This window comes from Piliocolobus tephrosceles, chromosome 2 (assembly GCF_002776525.5).
Source record: "Piliocolobus tephrosceles isolate RC106 chromosome 2, ASM277652v3, whole genome shotgun sequence".
Lineage (NCBI taxonomy): Eukaryota > Metazoa > Chordata > Mammalia > Primates > Cercopithecidae > Piliocolobus > Piliocolobus tephrosceles.
The window spans coordinates 79,157,842-79,172,858 of NC_045435.1; the positions used below are offsets into that span (position 1 = coordinate 79,157,842).

Below are 15,017 nucleotides of genomic sequence, written 5' to 3' on the forward strand. Positions count from 1 at the left end.
ATTCCATACTGCATGTAAGTATAGGTTCCTTTTTCTGAGATGGAGTCATGCCCTGTTGCCCAGGCTGGAGTGCAGTGGTGCAATCTCAGCTCACTGCAACCTCTGCCTCCTGGGTTCCAGAGATTCCCATGTCTCAGCCTCCCGAGTAGCTGGAATCACAAGAGTGTGCCACCACACCCAGCTAATTTTTGTATTTTTAGTAAAGATGGGGTTTCACCATGTTGGTCAGGCTGTCTCCAACTCCTGACCTCAAGTGATCTGCCCGCCTTGGCCTCCCAAAGTGCTGAGATTACAGGCATGAGCCACTGTGCCAGGCCTGCATGTAAGCATACATTTCTACGTGTGGAAAGTGAGGAAAGAAACTGAAAAAGACATTCATTCAACCATACTTGTGTCACATTTAGAAGCCACATCAATAGGAGTAACAGGTACAACGATATCATCCATTTTCACTACAGCCCAGTCAGCTATGGCCTTGATGTTTACATGTTTAGTCTTCGTACTTTTTAAAGAATTAGATAGTCCATTTTAGGGAAACTGAAGCTATATGATTTTTTTCTGGTGTAGGGATTAATGGCTATATAGACTATTTCAGTAAGCATAGACTTTAAATTGTTTTTATAGTTTTTTTTACATTAAAAAATTTATATAGCTGACATGAATAGTTTTTATTTTTTTAAATCAAACTGATAAGTGAGTGATAGATTATATCTTTCAATATAGAAATATATTTAGGCTATACATGCACTTCTATCAAATAAATTGTATAATTCTAAAGTTAATTTCATGTATTACCTGTACCTTCTAAAAGTGTATGTACATTTTTATAAAATTCTAAACAAAACACTAAATCCCAGAGGAAAGGAACTAATTGCCATAAGAAACTATAAAGAGCACATGGGATGAATATGCATTAGTATTGAAATTACAGATCCAAGCTATACTGTGGTATGCACAATAATCTGCCCCTTTAAATTGGAGGAATTTCTGTGAGTAGGACCAAACAGTAGCAAGTATACATCAATTAATGAAGTCTTTTTCCTTTGCTAAAAGAAGAAAAGTCACCAGTGATCGATTAGTTTGCTTCTATAACGAACTTTTCCCAATAAAGTGACAATTTTTTTTTTTCCATTTTAGCTGCTGTGGAATTGTAGTTGGGCTAGACGTGTAATTTATAATGTCATAACAGATTAAGGAGTCCATTGTTTTACAAACATCTGAAATTACTTTGAGAAATAAAGTTCAGAGTACCAAATATTTCATTAAAAAACACTGTACAAAAATCATGGATTTTATTATACATTAAAAAATCTAACTTTTTTCCTGAAGCCTTGTCAGTAGATACCTATTGTGACAAAATGAAAAAATAAGTTCTCCACCCCACATGTATACCAATACCATGATCACATAAAGTCGAGTCCTTCAAGTCCAATTCTAAAGTGAAACATTGCATGATTTTAAATTGTACACTGCATGATTAATAGTATCAGTGAAATAAGAATTAACCAATTCACTTACATTACAAAATCACCAAATATACAAAGCAATTTTGCACATTAGTTACAACTTAATCCCCAGTCTCACATTAACTGAAGTAAATTTCATGAGTGAAGCCACAGAGATTGGTTAAAAAGTATAATATAGTTCCAGTTTCAAATCTTTATGTATTACTAATTAATGTAGAAAACCGAAATCTCATGGGAGAAGAGTAAACCAAACTTGCTAAAAATAAAGGGTTGCTTTCTACAATTGGTGTGTTTAAATATTTAAAATACAATCTGAATGCTAAGAGGTTGTCTCAGAACCAACATTAATATTTTCGTTTCATTCAGGTGGCAGGTTTTACAATACACTAGCTCGTAGGATCTCTTGGCATTAATAATAGGATTCAAATTTTAAATAATATGGTTCCTAGATATAATGCCAAGTTAACTCAGATGCCTTTACCATATACGATTTTATCTTCCCTAGGATGCACATCCTACTGACCTTTTCCCAAGCAATGGAAACACATTTACCACCCCTAGATTGTGGAGTCTGAGGACTCTTTTGAAACGAAACAATAATCATTGCAGATGTGGCAAAAACTAGACTAGCTTTAGGGACTCTGTTCAAGGTAATAGCGTTAGTTCCTTGTTAGCAAGTTTTCAAAATTTTTAAAGGTGAGAAGGAATAACTGGTTTCCTATCTACTGACTTCATTGCCAGTTACAAACATACTGTTCATACAGGTAACAGAATGCATTGCAGAAGTAGGCAGGCTTAATATCTTTTCTGTTTAAAAAGCAGTTTTGTTGATTTCTAACACCATTAAGTGTAAGTCTAAATGTGAGAAAAGATATCCCAATATCTAATCCAATTACCCTCAGAGCATCTCAAGAACTAGAAGGGATTTCAAAGGAGGATAACAATCAGCTTTACCACTAGGCAGAAACCCATGGGCAGCCTTTAAATAACAAAAAGAGTTTATTAAAATGGATACTTAAATCTCTGCAGTGATGGAATAGTTCATATAGTTCAATAGTAATGGAACAGAAGTTGAATCATCTAAAATTGTTAAACCCACTCATAATTTCTATTTAGCACTGGAATGCACTTTGATTTGACCTATGAAGATGGGTAGTATTGTTGTAGAAATTCCTGTGAACATGACTTAAAACAAACTACAGGCCTGTCCAGCATCCCTAAGTCTGCCGGTGCCCTTAACTCTAGCCTACAGTATGACCCAGGGTGCTGACAAAGGGCAGCACTTGCTACCATGCAAAGCACCAGCTTAGTACAGCTGCCTCCTAATGATGACCACCTTCCTTGTAGAGTAACAAATTTCATCTGAACTAAGTGAGGTGACAATTTGTAGTATAAACAAAAGACTTAATGGAACAGAAAGCTCCAGTCTCCAAAAGGTCTTAAAAACAGGACTTGCCATGACTACTTAAGTGCTGGCAAAAGAAGAAATTCTAACTTCAACAAAACAATTGATACACTATTGTGAAAGCATTCCCTTTGGTAAGCACAAAATAAACTTTTTATCAAAAAGTATTTCATAAATTTCTACTTTTTTACTGTATGTTTTAGTAACATAAAGCATCAGTAAATAAACATTACACCCATTTGGCACATGGATAGAAGGAATATCATGATCCTATATATCATTATCCTATTCCTACAGAAAACAATGTACATATAGTGTGAAACAGCTGAGTTATAGTTTGAGACCTAAAACAGATGCCATTTCTAATGCAGAACTACGAAGAAAAAACTGTATATCAAAAAAAAAAAAAAAAAAAAAAAAAAAACCAAAAGGCTTTCTCCCTTGTAAAATTATTAAAGTCTTAGTGGGTAACCTCTTGAAAAATTTGTAAATGTGTGACTATGTATTTTACTCACTATATTAACTTTGTATATATATATATACTTTTTCATGTGAAACACATGAAAACATAATTTCTATTAGCAGTATTAAAAGTGATTACAGAAAAAAAAATTAAGGTTTAACATAGACAACAGGCAGTAGAAAAATGTTATTTTGTTATTTTAACCTTGGCACCAGGTTAAATCCTTCCTTGGTCAACTTCTCCTATACTCTACCAGGAATTCAATTCATTTTCAATCTTTCATAAAATTGGACCTTTTTCTCATTTGAAGAGTAGACATATTTACAATAATTAGTGCAAATTATTCTATTCTCATACATTAGTTATTGGCCTTTGTGGATATAAAGTGGTGATTCAGTACTTTATCAAAACATGGGATTATGAAAATACTGGGAATATCAGTCTGAAATTTAAAAGATTACATTTTCTAAACTAAACTCTGGGAATTTTTACTTTAAGCATGAAACATAATTGTTATAGAACTTCTTTTGAAATGTCACTTGACTTTCAATAAAAACTATTTCACACAATGCAGAAAATACAACGTATCACTCCATAGCAGTATCTTTGTCAATCCTAATCTAAAATGTATTTGAACAAAAATCTCTAATAAATTCCAATATCTTATTTTTAACCACTACTGCTCTGCAGCAGTAATTGAAGTCCCAACCTGAGAACTAAAAATGTGACAATAAAATGCCAAGGGCTCTATCAATCTTGAACTGAAGACACTTAAGCTTCTTTCCTACTGGCATCAAGTGCAGTACATTAGCAAAATGTGAGCAATCCCAGAAAGTGCCCTGAGATCAACAGTACCACCTGCCACAATTTGAAACCTTAAGTGTAAAATCTCTGTTCTAATTATTTTATAAAAGTTCTATTGCACATTTAATATTGTTAAAATATTTGCAAACTTGTAGAATTCTCTGTATAAAGGGCTTTAAACTTATTCAGCTAAATGCTTCCTCACTGCCAGCAAAATGTTCGTAATGAAAGAAAAGCATATCCATGAATGTCTAAGCCTGAAGAGTAAATGATTTCTTATGGTCATAGCCAATTACAATGCAAGAATTAAAAGTTCACAATCTGAAGGAAAAAATTATTGAGCAAATGTCTACTTCAGGGAGATAAGCAGGTTTTCTTTAGATGTTAATGCATAGTACATTATGTTTAAGGAGGAAAAAAGATCAATGCAAACCTAAGCATTAAGTTCAATCTTTCTTTTAAAATGTAGCTACAACAAATAAGCAAATATAAAGCTTAGTCTCCTCCTTGATATTTCAACACAGTAGTTACCTTGTGCCACTTCACCATAGAAACTGTCAAATTCCAAGGGGGAAATATCTACCAAAAGTTTAAGTTTATGCTTCTGACTCTCTCTTCTTTCCTCCTTCTCCCAAATCACTCTCTTCTGACTGGCTACTGCTAAGGACAACAAACTGCCCCTCACTACTGGCTTGGTTTGGTCTACTGGACGCAGCTATCAACCGACTTTGTTCTTCCAAGTCCTAGTGGAAAAGACAAAAAAGAAACTAAGTTACTTGTCTGCAGTCAAATGGCAAATTATGCAGTTAAGATACATTCTTGAGAGCCACTTCAGTTCTTCTGTCATAAATATATATGCATACTTCTGACAACTTGATAAAAAGAAAAGCTACCCCCAAACAATACAACACCAGAATGAATTTTGGCACCATCCTATAAAAGCCAACATTCAAACTAAAATATAGTATTTTCTCATTTTCTTTTTTTACGACCAACAACCAAATAAAGCCCATCATCTCTCACTATACACCATAGTAAAACCCTCGAAAGGGATCACCCCACACTCCTTTCCCTTCCTCTCTCCAGCCCTTTTCTCCCTCCCTGTCCAATTCATCTTGCTAAATCAGGTTTCACCTTCACTCAGCCTAGCCTACCAAAAAAGCCTCACTTCAGTGTCATCTTTGCCACTTCCCTCTTCTTTGTCCAGAAAGACAGCCCACAGCCAATGCTTACTGATCTAAGTATCCCAGCTGTCTCCTCTTTACCATTCCTACAGTCAATCTACAACCCATAACACGCTCTTACAATCTCATGGATCATTTAATGCATTCTTCAAGTTTTGCTCCAAAATTTGTCTTTTAAAATTATCCTGTTGGATGGACAATGATTTGACACTCCTGGCAATATTAAAAATATTTATTTCATTATATATTTCATATAACATATATATATATATATATTTATTTATTTATTTCCCCCATAGAAGGCAAAATGACTTTCAGCAATGGCAGTTAACTCTATACAGCCTCTCAACTGCTTTGACAGAGATAACCTCCTCCGAAATATTAAAGTTCTGGTATATTTTTGAAACAGTCATATTACATGTCAACATAATTATAATGTAAACATCGTATCAAAAAAGAGATGTGACCCTTTTCTGCTATGGTATGAATCATCTGTTTATGAAAGTGGCTGAACAAGCAGAAACAGTCCTTCATTTGGAAATTCAAATCTGAAAGTCATAGTGCTGAAATAAGTCTTCACAAACAACACACAAAGATCTAGACATTAGGACTGTATACCTTTTCAATCTGTTTTTGTTTATTGAGTTCTTTCTGTTGCTTCTCTTTTACTCTCTCTATTTCTTTTTGTTTTTCTGATGCCCTACGATCCTAAGAAACAGATGAATAAAACTAATGAATTCAACATGAAATAACTTTAAATTTTAGACATTTCAGTTAATATCACATTTGTAACCTTTCAATTTTTTTTTTTGCATTTATACATAAGAAAGCACACCAACGGTTTACATTCAATGGTAAACAAGTATTCAAATTCTAAATGCTATGTTGGTAATAGTATCCACTGTTAATTGTTTAGCAAAATCATTTTATTTACTTGCTAATATGAAAGAGCTAATACACTATTTTAGTTAACATTCTTGGAAAATCATGCATCTTGGATTCTTTTTTTTTTTTTTGAGATAGATAGAGTCTCGCTCTGTTGCCCAGGCTGGAGTACAGTGGTGTGATCTCAACTCACTGCAACCTCCGCCTCCCGGGTTCAAGTCATTCTCATGCCTCAGACCTCCTCAGTAGCTGGGATTACAGGTGCATGACACCACAGTCAACTAATTTTTGTATTTTTAATAGAGACAGGGTTTCACCATGTTGGCCAGGCTAGTCTCGAACTCCTGACCTCAAGTGATCTGCCCACCTCAGCCTCCCAATGTGCTGCGATTACAGACTTGAGCCACTGTGCCCAGCCACATCTTGGATTCTTACCAGTTCAGCATGCAAAGCTATCTGTTTTGCCAGTCCAACAGAATCACATATCTAAAAAGGGAAAAAGTATGAAAAATTCAGGCAGTTCTCACAACAAAGCAAAAATGTCAAGTATCCAAATAACTGATGTAACTAGTTTTATAACGAATCCTAATACATTGCTTCAAGCAAAAGCATATTTAAGAATGCTCAAGCCCCAAAACCAAGGCTTTGTATGTTTTCCTTGAAGTCTATAGGCTTCCACTGCTGACTCTCACTTTCATATACCCATTTCTTGTTATGTCAAATTCATTACTGTCATAGTAAGGCCTACAAGGAAGACGCACACAGCTGCTAATGCTATTCTAAGCTGAAGACATCTGAAAATGGCTGGTTTTGGGAATATATTCCATTCCCAGCATAAATTAGAGGCTAAAATATTGCACCAGCTATCAGCGGCAGGGAAAACATGAGTCTGTAGAGTCAGAAGGCCCAACCCATCAGCTTGGCTCTCTTCAGAGATGCTTTGCTCAAGCAGCTCAGTCAGCCTAGGCAAAATTTGGGAGTTTTTTCCAAAAATCTTAGAATTATATAAGAATTGTATTTACACAAAAAACTACAAAACACTGATGAAAGAGACCGAAGACACAAACAAAAAAACATCCCATGCTCATGGATCAGAATAATACAGCTAAAATAACCATATTGCCCAAAGCAATCTATAGGTTCAATGCAAATAGCCAAAGCAATCTTAAACAAAAAGAACAAAGCTGGAGGCATCACATTACCTAACTTCAAAATATATTACAAGGCTATAGTAAGCAAAACAGCAGGGGATTGTTATAAAAATAAGACATATGACCAATGGAACAGAATAGAGAACCCAGGAACGAAGCCACATGTTTAAAGCCAACTGATCTTTAACAAAGCTGACAAAGAACTTTCACTAGGGAAGGGATATCCTCTTCAATAAATGGTTCTGGCAAGATTGGAGAGCCACATGTAGAAGAATGAAACCAGACCCCTCCCTCTCACCATATACAAAAATCAACTCAAAATACACTAAAGACTTAAACATAAGACCCAACACTATAAAAACACTAGAAGAAATTGTAAGGATCAGAGCAGAAATAAATGAATCTGACATGAAGAAAACAATACAAAAGATCAACATAACAAAAAGTTGGTTTTTTTGAAAAGATAAACAAAACTGACATTTAGCCAGATGAAGAAAAAGAAGACTCAAGTAAATAAAATTGGAGATTAAAAAGGAGACATTACAATAGATACTGCATAAATTCAAAGGATCATTGGTGGCTACTATGAGCAACTACATGCTAATAAATTGGAAAATCGAGAAGAAATGGATAAATTTCTAGACAAATACAACCTAAAGACTGAACCACGAAGAAATCCAAAACCTGAACAGTCCAATAACAAGTAACAAGATCCAAACCGTAATAAAAAGTCTCCTGATAATGAAAAGCCCAGGACCCGATGGCTTTACTGCTGAATTCTACCAACATTTAAAGAAGACTAATACCAATCTTACCCAAAATGTTATAAAAAATAGAGAAGGGAATTCTTCCAAACTCATTCTACAAGGCCAGTATTACCTGATACCAAAATCAGACAAAGACACATCAAAAAAAGAAAACTACACGCCAATATATCTCATGAATATTGACGCAAAAATCCTCAACAAAATACCAGCAAACCAAATGCAACAACACATTAAAAAGATCATTTGTCATGACCAAGGATTTATCCCAGGGATGTAAGGATAGTTCAACATATGCAAATCAATCAATATGCTACATCATATCAACAGAATAAAGAACAAAAACTATTTAATCAATTACTGCTGAAAATGCATTGATAAAATTCAACATCCCTTCATGATTAAAAACCCTAAAAAAACTTGGTATAGAAGGAATATAGCTCAACATAATAAAAGCCATATATGACAGACTCACAGCTAGTATCATACTGAATGGGGAAAAACCAAAAGCCTTTCCACCTTATAGATGGAAGATGAGTAATCAGACAAGAGAGAAAAAAGGCATCCAAACTGGAAAGGAAAAAGTCAAACTATCCTTGTTTGCAGATGATATGATGATCTTATATTTAGAAAAATTTAGACTCCACCAAAAAACTATTAGAACTGATTCATTCAGTAAAGCTTCAGAATACAAAATCAACATACAACAATTAGTAGCATTTCTATATGCCAACAGTGAACAATCTGAAAAAGAAATAAAGTAATCTCACAACAGCCATAGATAAAATTAAATACCTAGGAGTTAACCCAAGAAGTGAAAGATCTCTATAATGAAAACTACAAGCTGGGCGCAGTGGCTCAGGCCGGTAATCCCAGTACTTTGGGAGGCCCAGGCAGGTGGATCACTTGAGGCCAGGAGTTTGAGACCAGCCTGGCCAATATGGTGAAACCCCATCTCTACTAAAAATATTAGACAGGCGTGGTGGCACACACCTGTAATCCCAGCTACTTGGGAGGCTCAGGCATGAGAATTGCTTCAACCTGGAAGGCAGACATTGCAGTGAGCCAAGATTATGCAACTGCACACTCCAGCCTGGGCAATAGAGTGAGACTCTGTCTCAAAAAAAAAAAAAAAAAAAAACCCAAAAACTATAAAACCCTGATGAAAGAAACTGAAGAGGACACCAAAAATGGAAACATATTCCATGTTCATGGATTGGAAGAATCAATATTGTTAAAATATCCATACTACCCAAAGCAATCTGCAGATTCAATGCAATCCCTATCAAAAAACCAATGACGTTTGTCACAGAAATGGAAAAATATAATCTAAAAATGTATATGGAATCATAAAAGATTCAGAATAGCCAAAAGCTATTCTGAACAAAAATAACAAAACTAGAGAAATCACATTACCTGACTTCAAATTACAATACTACAGAGCTGTAGTAACAAAAACGGCATGGTACTGGCAAAAAAAAAAGAAAAAAGAAAAAAGACACATAGAGCAATGCAACAGAATAGAAAATCCAGAAACAAATCCATACAACTACAGTGAACTCATTTTTGACAAAGGCGTCAAGAATACACATTGGGGGAAAGACAGTCCCTTCAATAAAAACTGGATATCCATATGCAGAAGAATAAAACTAGACCCCTATCTCTCACCATATACAAAAATCTAATCAAAATGGATTAAAGCCTTAAATCTAAGACCCCAAACTATGAAACTACTACACGAAAATATTGGGGAAACTCTCCAGGACATCAGTCTGGGCAAAAATTTCTTGAGTAATACCCCACAAGCACAGGCAACTAAAGCAAAAATGGACAAATGGGATCTCATCAAGTTAAAAAGCTTCTGCACTGCAAAGAAAACAATCAACAAAGTGAAGAAACAAGTCACAGAATGGGAGAAAATATTTGTAAACTACTCATCTGACAAGGGATTAATAATCAGAATATACATAGAGCTCAAACAACTCTATAGGAAAAAACTTAATCTGATTTAAAACTGGACAAAAGATTTGAATAGACGTTTTTCAAAATAAGACATACAAATGGCAAACTGGCATATGAAAAGGTCCTCAACATCACTGATCATCAGAGAAATGCAAATCAAAACTACAATGTATCATCTCACCCCAGTTAAAATGGCTTGTAGCAAAAAGGCAATAACAAATGCTGGGAAGCATGTGGAGAAAAGGGAACCCTTGTACACTGTTGGTGGGAATGTAAATTAGTATAACCACTATGGAGAAAACTCAGAGGTTCCTCAAAAAAGTAAAAATAGAGTTACTATATGATCCAGCAATCCCACTGCTGGGTATATACCTAAAAAAATGAAATCAATATATTGAAGACACATCTGCACTCCCGTGTTTGTTGCAGCTCTGTTCACAACAGCCACAATTTGGAAGCAACCTAAGTGTCCATCAACAGATGAATGGATAAAGAAAATGTACACATACACAATGGAGTACTATTCAGCCAGAAAAAAGGAATGAGATTCTGTCATTTGAATGGATGATAGATGGATAAAGAAAATGTGGGCCGGGCGCGGTGGCTCAAGCCTGTAATCCCAGCACTTTGGGAGGCCGAGACGGGCGGATCATGAGGTCAGGAGATCGAGACCATCCTGGCTAACACGGTGAAACCCCGTCTCTACTAAAAATACAAAAAACTAGCCGGACGACGTGGCGGGCGCCTGTAGTCCCAGCTACTGGGGAGGCTGAGGCAGGAGAATGGCGTGAACCCGGGAGGCGGAGCTTGCAGTGAGCTGAGATCTGGCCACTGCACTCCACCCGGGGAGGAAGGGGGAACCCCGCCCAAAAAAAAAAAAAAAAAAAAAAAAGAAAATGTGGTACTTACATACAATGGAGTACTATTCAGCCATAAAAAAGAATGAGATTCTGTCATTTGCAACAAGATATATGGAACATGGAGGTCATTATGTTAAGCACAACAAGCCAGGCACAGAAAGACAAATGTTGCATGTTTTCACTTATTTGTGGGATCTAAAAATCAAAACAATTGAACTCATGGAGCCAGAGAGTAGAAGGATGGTTACCAGAGGCTGAGAAGGGTAGTGTGCGGATGCGGGGTGGGAGGATGGTTAATGATAAAGAAAAAAAAAAAATAGAATGAATAAGACCTGGTATTTGATAGAAGAGGGGGACTATGGTCAATAATAACTGTACATTTAAAAATAACTAAAGAAGTATAATTGGATTGTTTCTAATACAAATGATAAATGCTTAAGGGAATGAATACTCAATTTTCCATGATGTGGTTATTATGCATTGCATGCACATAGCAAAATATTTCATGTACTGCATAAATATATACACCTGGCTGGGCGAGGTGGCTCACACCTATAATCCCAGCACTTTGGGAGGCTGAGGCAGGCGGATCACCTGAGGTCGGGAGTTTGAGACCAGCCTGACCAACATGGAGAAACCCTGTCTCTACTAAAAACACAAAATTAGCTGGGCGTGGTGGTAGGTACATGCCTATAGTCCCAGCTACTCAGGAGGCTGAAGCAGGAGAATCGCTTTAACCTGGGGGGTGCGGAGGTTGCAATGAGCCAAGATTGCACCATTGCACTCCAGCCCGGGCAACAGAGCAAGACTCCATCTTAAAAAAAAAAAAAAAAAAAAGTGCACACACACACACACACACACACCCCTTGTACCCACAAAAATCAAAAAGAAAAAAAAAAAAGATCATCCTTTCACCATTTTAGCTCTTAGTCTCTTGAGAAACTTTGTTAGTATGATATTCTCAATAACTGTTCTATTAAAGGTTTTTCTTCCAGCGAGGCATGGCAGCTCACGCCTGTAATCCCAGCACTCTGGGAGGCCGAGGCAGGTGGATCACTTGAGGTCAGGAGTTCAAGACCAGCCTGGCCAACATGGTGAAATCCTGTCTCTATTAAAAAAATTAGCCAGGCATGGTGGCAGACACCTGTAGTCCCAGCTACTCGGGAGGCTGAGGCAGGAGAATCACTTTGATCCAGGAGGTAGAGGTTGCCGTAAGCCAAGATTGTGCCACTGCACTACAGCCTGGGCAACAGAGCAAGAGTTCATCTCAAAAATAAATAAATAAATAAAATAAAGGTGATTTTCCATAGGAAAAAAAATACTAGAAGAAAACGAAGGGAAAACTCTCCTGCACATTGGTCTCGGCAAAGATTTTATGCCTAAGACCTCAAAAGTATAGGCAATAAAAATAGACAAATGGGACTTAAACTAAAAAGTGTCTGCACAGCCAAAGAAATAACAGAGTAAAGAGACAACCTGTTGAATGGGAGAAATTATTTGCAAACTGTTCATCCAACTGGGGACTAATATCCAGAATATACAATGAACTCAACAGGGAAAAAAAAATCCCATTTAAAAGTATGCAGAGAATATGAATATGTACTTCTTAAAGGACATAAAAACAGGCAACAGGTATATGAAAACTGCTCAACATCACTATTCATTAGAGAAATCCAAATCAAAATGACAATGAGTCATTCTTACCCTAGTCAGAATGGCTATAACTAAAAAAACAAAAAATAACAGATGTTGGTGAAATGCAGAAAAAAGGGGAACTCATACACCGTTGGTGGGAACATAAACTAGCACAACCACTATGGAAAACAGTATGGAGATCTCTCAAAAACTAAAAATAGAACTACCATTCGATCCAACAATCCCACTACTGGGTATCTACCCAAAATTAAAGAAATCTGTATCAAAAGGATACCTGCACTCACATGTTTACTGTAGCACTATTCACAAGAGCAAATATGTTAAATCAATCTAAATGTTCATTAACAGATAAATGAATAAAGAAAATGTGGTACATATACACAATGGAGTACTATTCAGCCATAAAAAGAATGAAATCATGTCATTTGCAGCAACATGGATAGAACTAGAGGTAATTATCTTACGTGAAATAAGCCAGGCACAAAAAGACAAATATCACATGTTCTCACTTGTATGTGGGAGCCAAAAAATTGATCACATGGAGGCAGAGAGTGGAATGATAGATAAGAGACTCAGAAGGCTGAGTGATGAGGAAAGGGGAGGATGAAGAAAAGTGGATTAAAGGGTACAACCACAAATTACGATAGAAGGAATATATTTAATATCTGACAGCAGAGTAGGGTGACTATACTTAACAAAAATGTATTGTACTTGCGTGATGGACACCCTAAATACCCTGACTTGCTTACTGTACATTCTATACACATAACAAAATTCACATGTACCTCATAAATTTGTATTAACTGTAAAGAATTCAATCAGTAATTACTAAGTAATTTAATTAGTAAGAATTTAATAATTATTAAATCTTAGTAAGAATCACTTAGTAAGTGGTTATGACAGAGATATTCCGCAAAGCCATGTACCTTTTCCCCCTCATTGTTTGACTCGAATATATAGCAGACTGATGACAGATTACTTTCACTTCTCCCACTAGATGTCCGAAGAACAAATCCAAAAAGGCGCTTATTTTCCTGGTGTGTAGCATACAAAACTACACAAGGTAATGGAAACTGCCACAGAAAACATCAGAAGCAAACATGAGATTTTACAATCATTAAAGTCATTACAGCAGCACAAGTCATTACAGCAGCACTAGTGACAAACTCATAAGCTAAGTTCTAAAAATATAAATATTGTAATATATTAAAGCCAATTATTTTAACAGACTCGTAATGCAGAAACAAGTAATGTCATATTTGGTTTGAATTAACAAGCAGAAAAAGAGGTTGTTGAATATTACATTTATTTTATTAGTCATTAACACATTTTACAAAGTCAAAAAGAACTGTTAAAAAAATTACAAAAAGAATTGTGTTAATTCTTTTAAGTTATATAAAATGTTCAATGATAATTCTTTTAAGTTACATAAAATGTTCAATGATAACACAATGATAAGAATTGTGTTAATTATTTTAAGTTACATAAACTGTTCAATGATAACTTTTTGGAGATGGCCACAGACTTAACTACAGCAGCCAAAGACCAATCACAGCTGATCCTATCACACTTGAATATACAGGATTAGGATTATTATCAAATTGTAAGATGTGTATATATACAAAGAGACCTAAAACAAAGCTTAAATCATGTAGAACTCACCGTGAGCCTTGTAACTTGTGTCTGTGGATCAATTAACCTAAAATAATAATTTAAAAATTGGAAAACAAATTTTAATTAGGCTGAAATCATGTAAATGTTTTTTCTACAGTTTTTTAAGGGAGGGTTTTACTTACTTTAAACAGTCACAAGTGACTAATAAATGCGATTCTGTCATCCGAAAGATGTTATGGATGGCTCGGGCAGCTAAGATTTGGCGCATAGTTTCATAAACAACATCTGGATGGTCATCTGATTTCACCTCCATTGAACCAAGGAATCGGACAATAAATAACTGATGAAGAATAGAATCTATAACAGAACAAGATGTATTATATATTTTTAAATGCCATATTTCTTTTCCAAAAGAATAAAATACATTGCCTCCTTTTAGATTTTCCAGTGAAAAATTCAACAACCTAAGGGATACATTTCAAAATAACTCCTAACTACAGTATTCCAAGTTATAGGAAAATTAGGGTTTAAAATTCAAATAGCTAAAAGTAATACTTCAACAATTGGTGGTTCTGAGGCCAGGCGTGGTGGTTGACACCTATAATCCTAGCACTCTGGGAGGCTGAGGCAGGAGGATCCCTTGAGCCCAGGAGTTCAAGACCAGCCTAGGCAACATAGGGAGACCCTGTCTCTTAACAAACACACACACACACACACACACACACACACACACACAAACACAACAACTGGTGGTTCTAACAGCATTTCTGTAAGTTTAGAATTAAAATGAATAGTTAGTGGTG

At 35.7% G+C, this 15,017-nt stretch overlaps 1 protein-coding gene across 3 annotated transcripts in view; it reads right to left on the minus strand.

Annotated features, from left to right (window-relative positions):
* Positions 1-1,270: 1,270 nt before the first annotated feature.
* Positions 1,271-15,017, minus strand: part of APPL1 (adaptor protein, phosphotyrosine interacting with PH domain and leucine zipper 1) — a 46,783-nt gene continuing 33,036 nt past the window's right edge. For all 3 annotated transcript variants that reach the window (XM_023201022.2, XM_023201036.2, XM_023201030.3), the window contains 6 exons: positions 14,397-14,571; positions 14,263-14,299; positions 13,527-13,673; positions 6,643-6,693; positions 5,941-6,030; positions 1,271-4,881 (listed from right to left, as the gene is read on the minus strand). In XM_023201022.2, coding sequence (XP_023056790.1) covers positions 4,735-4,881; positions 5,941-6,030; positions 6,643-6,693; positions 13,527-13,673; positions 14,263-14,299; positions 14,397-14,571 — 647 coding nt within the window. In that variant the 3' untranslated portion in view covers positions 1,271-4,734. The remainder of the gene's footprint in view (positions 4,882-5,940; positions 6,031-6,642; positions 6,694-13,526; positions 13,674-14,262; positions 14,300-14,396; positions 14,572-15,017) is intronic.